The 10,400-nt window shown below is 43.2% G+C and overlaps 1 protein-coding gene across 4 annotated transcripts in view; it reads right to left on the reverse strand.

The window, feature by feature from the left end:
- Positions 1-10,400, reverse strand: part of vps54 (VPS54 subunit of GARP complex) — a 41,761-nt gene that overhangs the window by 6,749 nt on the left and 24,612 nt on the right. For 2 of the 4 annotated variants that reach the window (XM_050043702.1, XM_050043700.1), the window contains 6 exons: positions 8,503-8,590; positions 8,240-8,361; positions 7,821-7,901; positions 7,615-7,722; positions 5,658-5,752; positions 4,489-4,621 (listed from right to left, as the gene is read on the reverse strand). In XM_050043702.1, coding sequence (XP_049899659.1) covers positions 4,516-4,621; positions 5,658-5,752; positions 7,615-7,722; positions 7,821-7,901; positions 8,240-8,361; positions 8,503-8,590 — 600 coding nt within the window. In that variant the 3' untranslated portion in view covers positions 4,489-4,515. Of the gene's footprint in view, positions 1-1,966; positions 4,437-4,488; positions 4,622-5,657; positions 5,753-7,614; positions 7,723-7,820; positions 7,902-8,239; positions 8,362-8,502; positions 8,591-10,400 lie in introns of those variants that run through there. The other 2 variants (XM_050043701.1, XM_050043703.1) reach the window with 2 other exon arrangements.

Here is a 10,400-nt window from a genome sequence, read left to right on the forward strand (position 1 = left end):
CTAATTGACTTTACATTGGCATTGTTTTCGTGGTGGCAGCACGTAATTTCAACCCATTACGTGCTGCCACCACGGAATGCGGTGTTAAGAGGTCGTGGTCATTTCACGTATTTCTGTGAGATCAGGTTGATCCTTGCAGGCTTTTATCGGCTGGCTGTGTAACAACAGGAGGTCATTTGTAACGACGCGGCTGGCTGTGTAACAACAGGAGGTCATTTGTAACGACGACCGTGTTCACTGTGGGCACATCACATGGCGCTGAAGTTCGCTTCCGATTCGGTAGTTACCGTTAATGACGTCGCGGGGCTCCCCGGCTTGTCGCACCTCTTACTGTTGTAAAAGTATGTTTGACAGTTTAGGAAAAGTCTCAACTCTGTCTGAGACACAGCTTCACATGTGTGACATCTTTATTCTGTCTGTACATATGCAAAAGAAGGGGACATTTCACTGCGTTTTTCAGATGGAGACCACATCAGACCAGGTCCGGGTCAAAAACCACTATATTTCAACAGGTCAAGTCTGGACTAGATTATCCCAGCGACTCTCAGTATTATTTAAAATACAGTCTCAGATTTGTGAAACCTGTTCTATTTGTGGAGATGCAAAAAAATTGACACCTCACTGTGTTTTTCACGCATAGATCGCTTTAGACCAGGTCCAGATCAAAAACCAATGTACTTGGTCAATTCTGGACTAGACAGGACTATTTATACTAGACGTGTCCCCTTTTTTGTATTTTCACAAACAGAATAAAGGTTTAACAAAACTGAAAGTGTGTTTTTGAATAATATTTAGACTCTCTAGAAAAATCTAGTCCAGATTTGATCCATAGAAGTGTAGCGGTTTTCAAGTAACCTGGTCTAATGTGGTCTACATGAGAAAAACGCCTCTCTCCCTGCTTTACATTTTCACAAATAGAATAAAGGATTCACAAATCTGAAAGTGAGTTTCAGACAGCACTGAGGCTTTACCTAAAATATCCAACGTGCTTTTACGACAATAAAAAGTACAAAAAGTCAAAGATGGGTCTCTCAGCAATATAAATGACTTTTCCCTTAAGTCTCCCCTTAACTGCTGAATCAGACGTGAACTTCAGCGTCGTGTAAATCAGTTAAGTTGAGGGAAAAATTACTTCTTAGTTTTGTCTGGATGACGTCCAACATGAGATTCAGTTTTTCTGTTACCTGCAGATTCATCCGTCCGTTTTATGTAGTCATGTTCCTCTATATCCATTTCACACAGTATATCAATTTATGACTTCCTGACCGTCATCAAGGAAACGTTCAAGTCTTTTTTTTAAAGTAGCTAAATTAATTTTGCTGTTAACCCTAATAAACAGCAGAGATGCTGGTCCCATCTGTTTCTGTATGTAATACACTGACTACAGGTCAGTATCTCATACAGCCCCACCTCAGAAAAAAATATATGAACTGTGCCTTTAAAGCTAAGCTCAAATGAGGTGGTGAGGAAAAGTGACTGCTTTTTAATTTTGTTCCTTTATATCCTCCATTATAACAGAAACAGAGAAGAAATAACACTGTTAGCTAGTTTGATGCTAACTGTTGATAAAGTGCCTCTGCTGTTTCCTTTTTACTCTGTGTGCTAACGTCCCTACAGGAAATATCTAAAAGCCTGGGGTGTTGTTGTCGCACAGTTTCCATGGCAGCAGATCGCTCTGTGTTCCTATTGGTCAAAGTGATGGCTGTGACAGGAGAAGTCATGAATGACAAAAAGAAAATCAACTTTCTGTCGGGATGTCGTGAGGCGTCCCAGACACGTTGGTTGTCGTCTACAATGACACTACATGAGAAGAAACGACGGATTATCGCATACGACACTCGTTGTTGATCACGATCCAGCCGTCACCGTACGACGCTGCGTCGGGCTGTAATCGGGCTGATATCGTGTAGTGTGAACACGGCATAAAAACGTGCAGCAGATGAACAAACTGAAAAACAACAAGTCGCTCCATCATCCTGTTTTATTCACATCAGGTTTGAAGGATTCAAGACATTTTGGATTCTCAGACATGCAACCCAACTCATTCACTCTCACACACTCACGCGCGCGCACGCACGCACACACACACACACACACACACACACAGTGGTATGGTAGGCACACTGTAGTGGAGAGCTCAGATGTGTCGTCTCAGATCAAAAGTAGGCACTTCTGAAGCAGACAGTGATGACAGACTGACAGCTGCGGTCACATGATCACACGCTCTGAATTCAGCCTCCTCTGTTTCTAAACCGGGACGGTCAAGATCAGCTGTAGCATCACATGACCTCGGGAGCTTTCTCATGATAACAGGATATAATCTGGAAACAAACTACTTATATGAAAGTATGTCAGCTGTTTAATGCAGTGAGACGAGACATGAGACCCTGGGGTCATTTCATCCTGGATTTTCGGACAGCCAAACACTGCCTGTAGTGTTGACGTCCATTTCAGAGACGGGAGGTGATGTGGCCGCAGCTGGTCAGGTGTGTTTTGTTGGGTTGGAGCTCAGAACGACTGAACTTCACTCAGGAACAGAAAATCTGACGTTTCAAGAAAACTACACTTTGGCGCAACTCAAGGAGTTGTTGTATGACGTATTTATCTAGAGTCAGTGTGTTACCTTCAGTGGATGGCGGTTGCCAGCCTCCAGTTTGTAGAAGCAGCCAAAGTATCACCACAGAAGTTAGACACTGACTGTTGTCGTGTTTAAGCAGCTGATATTGTATGATACCGACCATGAGAGATGCTGCCTGGCTGGCGGCGAGTCAGAGACAGGTAAAGAACGTAAGGACATGGAAAATGTACCAATAACGTTGTATGATGCGGCATTTATTAGCAAGCTTGATAAATAGCTAGCAAGCTAGCTTTCTACGTCCTTTAAATCATCACTGCTCATATTCAACACAGATATCACGTCAGCGGGCTCATGTGTGACCGTGACCACCTGTAACCAACATCAGCCTGAACACTAACACCTGGGAGACACAACTTGGTCACTTGATTATTTTCTGACTTTAGGAGCCGATACAGATTTAATTTAATTTAACCTCCTGACATTTGATTTATTTTGGAAAAACAGGACGAACCTGCTGCAGACGCATCGTTTGATTTAAGTGTCACTTTGTGCAGATTAAATCCTGCTGGTTTGTTTTCTTCATTATAAAACAAGAAGAAGATCTGATGTAGATTGTGGAGATGGAAATTTAGTCAGATTTTCTGTTCCGTTTTGAGTCATTTGAGCCTCGGAGGAAACAAAAAGCTCACGTTCTGTTCATGCAGATTAAATAAAACTACAGTAGGAGGGAGAACAGTAGTTTGAGTCAACAGCTGATTTTCATGCTTCATGTTCTGCAGTCAAACTCATCCATTTACTACACGTATAAAAATCACCTTCGTCTCTGGATCGTCACGACTGAAGAAAACTTAATGCATCGTTTGAGTGAAGGAAAAAAAACTGTGTAGCTGAAGAGTCTATTTCCTGAATTAGAAAGTGTTTTACTTTGGTAACAACAGGATGTAGCAGAGAGTCGCGATGCTTTCACAGTCTGGATGTTGTTTATTTAAAGTTTTTAAGGAAATTAACTCTTCAATTACACATTTTTGGGTTCCTCCAGGTCTCGAACTGTCTGGATGTCCAGGACTTGACCACAACAAGTCTGGAAAATATTCTTGTTTTGGAGTATAAAAGTTTAAGAATCCATTTTACCGCAGTCACCTCAGCAAATAAAACCAAAACCAGCTGATGAAGGAGGTTTGGAAAAAGTCTGGAAACACCGTGAAGGAACCCTGTTGATTCTTTCAGAGCAGGAAAGAGAGAAATATTCTGTTATCTGAACCCTGAATCCTCGGCTGGGAACGTTGAGCAAACGTCTGCAAAATCAGCGACAGAAAAATTCGGTCTCAGTGTGCATTGGTGATAAAAAAAATCCCTTCAGCTCCGACATCTGGAGAAAGAGTCCGCCACAGTATAGAATGTTTTCAAGACGACAGAAAAATAAATTACCCCGCCATTTCTTAAACATTATCTACACCCTTGGCTCCCACTAAAAGTGTCTCTAATAATTTACTAGTATTCCTGTTGGATTGCACACAGTGAGATGAGGTGGCAGCAGTTTTTAAGGAGGCTCTGTGTGTTACTTGATTAAGTCTTTTAAGGTGGAGCAGTTCAGGAAGCCTCCAGTGTGTTGCTGCGCTTCTAATCCCAGTTTTGTATTTTTGGTCCCTCCGGGCCTCCTCCACCCTGAGCAGGCCGCCATCGGCCCCCGAGGTCGGCCCCCCCATCTCCGGGTTGGTCGGTCGGTCCTGGACGTCCCGTCTGCGTCCTCTATCACCTCTTCTGCTCCCAGATCTCGGCCATGTTCAGGTCGAGCTGCTCGAGGCTCTTCAGCGCCTGGACGTTCTCCGTGTAGAAGGCAACGTCCACCACCACCAGCCTGCGAACAACCACAGTCAATTCAACTGTCAGATAAGAGCTCAAACTGTTCNTCCTGGACATCCCGTCTGCGTCCTCTATCACCTCTTCTGCTCCCAGATCTCGGCCATGTTCAGGTCGAGCTGCTCGAGGCTCTTCAGCGCCTGGACGTTCTCCGTGTAGAAGGCAACGTCCACCACCACCAGCCTGCGAACAACCACAGTCAATTCAACTGTCAGATAAGAGCTCAAACTGTTCATTGATTAGCTGAGTGATGGATCAATAATCCCAATCTATTTTGTTGTTTTTTAAGGAAGTCGAGAACGGTCGTCTGTGCAGTTATTTTGTTCATGCCGGAATTATTTTTGCTATCGAGGTAACAGCTCATTTTTTAATGATAACAGGTCGATTTTAAGTTGGTTTTCAGGAAAACAAAAGTCTAATTTCTCAAAGTAACGACATTATTTATCACAAGAAAACATTTTCTTTTCTCGCAATCACGGAGAACTCAAAAATGAGAGTCTGGTTCATTTGAGTACTGCTGATTTCAGCCTTCAAGATCAGCATCAGATGGACTGTATTCATAATCAATACGCCACAATAATATAAATAACCAGCGCCAAGGCAGCGACCCACCGTCTGACACCGGCACACCATGAGGACGAAACCAGCGGTCTCAGAGGGGACGGAGCACCTGCTGCAGCAAGCCAACGCGCCGTCTGCGGTCATTCTGACTTGACCAGCAGACTTCGCTACAAGCTGATTGGCTGTTGAAACAGGTGACGTGCTTTAAAACCAGCCGCCGGCCATTTGACCAGCTGAGTGTCAGGTGACACCATGAGTCGGCTTGAGTCGAGCTCAGACCGGCCAGTTCACACCGCTGACACTTTTCTCTGCAACGTTCTAAAACGGTTTTAATATCATCGTGTATCTTTGGTCTGAACTGGGCTTAAAAACTCCAAAAGCAGTTTACAGAGACAACGAGCAGGAAACTGAGTTCATATTTGATGCGACCCTTAAACTATTCGTAGATGTTGGTCAGTTTATCTTCTCCAGCCACAAACAGCTGTGTGTGTTGACATGAATTAAAACAGGAAGATGTGAAGACAGAGTGAAAAATACATTCTTTAAAAATACCTCGGTCGATGAGACTTGAATTTTCCTCTCAGTGGACCAGGAAGTTGTCAGTCATTATCTTTAAGTGTGACTTTAGTTATGAGCCGTGTGTGTGTGTGTCGTTTACCCGTGCTGTGGTCCTCCGTCATTAACGACCCCCAGTCGAGCCAGCTGCCTCTTCAGGTGCATCTTATAACTGGCATTAATCCTCAGAAACAACATCTGTACAGGAAAACACACATCTGTGTGAGCCTGCAGCAGATTTATCTTCACACAGCTGCACATCAGAGGCCGGTACTTCGAAGCCAGTTCAACATACCCAACATATCTTCTCGTTATCTGCAGTGGTCGAATTGTTAATTTTTAACAAGGGGGATGCAATGTAGCTTTGATTTTTTTGCGTGCACACATCATCAAATATGACACAGCACAGATGTGCAAAATTAATCAAGATAAAGAAAAATGGCATGACCTATACCTGCTGCCTTTAAAAACACAAATAATGCAGTAGTATTGCTATTGCAATACAGACAAAAAACATTTTAGAGTATTCATAAGAGTAGCTCTGAAATACCTGTGAAAATTAATCTTAGAGTCATTCTTATCCTATAGACATTTCCTTAGCCAGTTATAATTTCTCCTAATCTGTGAAGCCTTGGGCTGATAATTGGTGCTGCTGTCAGGTCCCTGTCCTGATACCTGCCTGGTTTCTCCCTGTCCCTCTTCTATCTATTGCAATAATATAGATAATAAATGTGCAAAGCAAAATTTATAAATAGAATTAAGAATAGTAGTGGTGACATAGCTGTGGAAATTAATCGCACAGTCACTTTTGTGCTCTAGATATTTTCTCTCAGCCAGTTATAATCTCTCCTCACCTGTGAAGACCCTGCATGATCATCCTTGCTGGCCTCTGGTCCACTGTCTCCTCCCTGACCCTGCTCTTTATATTGTGGCAATAAAGATTAAAAAAATATGTGCAAAGCAATAGTGAGCACAAGTTCTTATTAAGGAGGAGTGGGTTTATTCCTAGCATGAAACTAGCTAGCAAGGTATTTAACATAGGTAACAATAACATTAGTGTTCTTGTTAACTAGCTTAACTTGATATATTGGCATCTATTAATTAGTCATCATTTAGCTAACATTATCTACATGCAACAGCATTACTCAACTTACACGGTTTGTTTGGAAGAAACTGTGCAAGGTTTTTTGCTTCTTGCTGGCTGGTTTGCTGAACATAGTTAACACTCATCAGCACTGCCCAGCAGCACACGTCTTGTCTGTGTGGATTGACTCTGATCACAACAGGACGGCGTGTGTATGCGCCTTCTCATGGTGCGTTTAAAGACGGCTCGGAAAAACACGTTACCACATGTTAAAAACGAACTGGACGGTGTTAACGGCTGTAAAAAGTGCGGGCACAGATACGGGAAGTGCAGTGGACATGTCTTCTGCGTCCCCCCCCTCAAATTACGTCCGTGCCTGCACACACAGATTCTAGATTAACAAGGGGGATGCTTTTTGGTCAATTTCCTAACAAAGGGGATGGCATCCCCCCCCCCTCATCCCCCCTCAATTCGACCACTGGTTATCTGGCTTCAGTAAGCCTAACACTGACTGTCAGGTCAACAGGGAAAAGGTAACCAGCTTCATGATACCCGTTGTCTATTACGTCACAGACCAAACAATGGACAAACAAGTTAGCCGTAGCTAACTTGTGGAGCATGCTCAGAGCGCCTCAGCCAGTTTGGGTCTGACTGACTGTATACATGCACATTATCTGGGTGTGTTAGTCCCACTGCAATAGTACTAAATCAAATTTCTCAAAGTCTCAACATGCCTACAGATATTTTAAAAGTCCGGTTTTAGTCAGCATGCACAATAAATCCATTTTCTCTAATGTCATGTAAACATACAGATTGATTTATGCTGGTGAATCAGTTTCACAGTAGGTGAAGTTACGTCGCTAACTTCAAATCCTGCTTCGTCGTACAGGCCTCTGAACACACACACACACACACACAAAAACAAACCATGATGCATTACAATAACAACAGAGGGGTGAGTTGTGTCGAGTCTCACCTGTGTCTGCTCTTCAGGTAGAAGTTCAGATATGGCTTCGTGCATCTTCGCCACCTGTTTGCAGACGTTTCTGAAGCAGGCCGAGGGCATGGGAGCCTTCACTTCATACTGAGCACACAACAACAACAAATACGTCCTGACAGATCAGCATCAACATGTGTTCAGTGATCAAACTGAAAGCTGACGTGCAGAAAACCTGATCTCACCTTAGATAAAACCTTCTCAAACAGACTGTCCATGATGGCCACCAGCTTAGCAGATATCTCTGCTATGTGATCGTTGTAGTCCTGCAAAATATAACAAACAGCCTCAGCAACACGGACCACAACATTTTACCACAATGACTCAAAGCAGAGAGATGAAATGTTCAGAGTTAAATTTTCATTTCACGCTACTTAATACTTCTACTCCACTACATCTCAGAGGGAACGTGTTCCTTCATGTGTTGAGAAAATTCTCCTCCTTGAGCTAAATAAACTCTTCAAAAACTGGATCAGCTGTAAAAGTCATCGTCACAAAGCTGATGCGAACACTTCTTCTTCTTGTTTTTAATGTTGAATGAAGAGACGTAAGGAAACAGTAGTCACCGTGTGTGTATAAGTGTACATCTCTTTCTGTGCTTTACCTTGGTGATGTGGTCAAAGTGTCTGAGGACGCTGAACTGTTTGGGCTGCAGTTTGGTCTCAAAATGAGCTCTGATGATGGGAATGTAGTGAACCACGAGCTGCAGGCAGCGGGAAGCTAACGCTGCAAACACACAGATGGAGTCTGAATATTAGACAGCAGACGCAACACTTGTGTTTGTGGCTGAGTGACAAACTGAGCATCTTCATTTTCAGATAAACAAGCCTTAAAAGCAACGTGACTGGTGTGTGCAACTGGTCATACCAAGGTTTTTGGTGGTGATGGTCTTCAGGCCGACGACCTGCAGAGCTCCGGCTCCCAGAACCAGCTGGCAACTCCGAGAGTTGAAGTGCTGCAGAAACACAAAAACACGGTGATAATTTAAACAGGACCTGTTATGCTTTCCCTTATTTACTATCACATGTATAATGTTACAGTGTTGGAGGGTCATATTAAACATGGCCACAGTTTTTTTTTTCCAACTCTGGCGTCAGTAATGACATCAGCTTGTGACGGTTTTATTGCAAGTGTTTACATCACATACACTGCTACATGTGGCTACATGCTAACGTCACAGAAACATGTAACCTTGGATGCTGATGTTGTAAATTTCTCCCCAACTTCAGATCATATTCCTGCTGGAACGTGTCCCGTTGTGTTAAGAAGCTTTTATTGGGTGATTCTTCACAGCAGAAAGTCGTTAGTCATTCTCCAGCTTCGATGATGGTCCAGAGATAAGAGCTTAGATCGGGCCCAAAAAATCCAGCCCGACCCCACCCGAGCCTGTGCATGCTCTGTCCGAGCCCGGCCCGGCCCTTTGACTGTAATTATGAGCCTGAGCCCGGTTTAAACCAGACATTTTTCGAAGGATACAAACGTGGACATTGAAGGCTGACTCTCGTCTTTCTTTCCATGGCAAGCCTTCGTCATGTGCCTCTTAAGTGTCGAGGTCCCCGTCTTTTTACTGTCATATACCAGCATCGGTTGCACTTGTTACACTCGACGAAGCTGATACACACGCTGTCACCGTCGACGACTCACGTGTGAACATTTAACATTTCTGACAACTGTACAGGGGCTGAATTTTTATATAACTCAGCTGTTTACATTTTATTAAGGCTTAAAGGTATGCATAATTAAGAGCATGATTACTCTGAGTGACACTTAGGGGTGGTTGATTGACAAGTGGCTACCATAGCAACGTCAGTCAGGTAATGTAACCATGGTGTAACCACAGATTCAGAGTGTAGGTGTAGCCGTAGCTGTTGCTATTTCAGTATGTTTCCTGTTCATGAAAGTCACCTGTAATGTTTTGGTCACCTAAAAGAGTCTTGTTCAGTGTTTGGTCACGCTTCCCATAACAAACGGCGCCACGCTACGTCACAGACATGTAACATCTAAAAGCAGAAGGCTTGGCCGGTATTAGTCATGGAAAATAAGAACCATTTTAAAGTTTTCCATTTGTATCAGGCATCGAATAAGTTGTTTGCTCACATTACAATGTCAATGCTGAAACGATGTATCGTGCAGCTCTTAGCTGATGCATATTAGCGCCACGTTATGTCACCAGCTAACTTACAGAAAATAAATTTGCTGTAATGTTACATGACGTGGAGAGTTATACCTGGAAGATTGCTCTAACAATTTATTTCATTACACACAACAAAATTCCACGACTTGTCCAGGCCTGGAAAATGAGACTGACCTTTCCAGGTTTTCTATGACTGTGTGAATCCTGCTTCAAGAATCTAAGATGGTGTCAGCCAAGATGAAAAAACTCATCCATTGTTTTGATTCAGTCTGCAGCATTTCTACAGCTTAAAAATCTAAATGTTAAACTTTAAAAGTGTGAAGTTTAGAAACAGCTGCTGATGACGGTGTGGGCGTGTACAAAGGCTACGACCCTGCTGCAGTGGCCGTGGGTTTGAGACATGTATAGCTGCAGACAGAGTCCGAACACGACATGCCGCTACAAACTGCAGCCTCCTCTGGTACAAGACAAACCCACCAACCTGACTGCTGTCTGAACCCTGCTCAGGGTTGGGACTCGTTAGGATTTTAACGATTCCGATTCCTTACCGATTCCTGCATTATATTCATTATACTTGCTATACTTAAACAAGTATATAATAAACACAGATGCAATCATACAAATAAAAAAA

Source organism: Epinephelus moara, chromosome 5 (genome assembly GCF_006386435.1).
Source record: "Epinephelus moara isolate mb chromosome 5, YSFRI_EMoa_1.0, whole genome shotgun sequence".
NCBI classification, from domain to species: Eukaryota; Metazoa; Chordata; class Actinopteri; order Perciformes; family Serranidae; genus Epinephelus; species Epinephelus moara.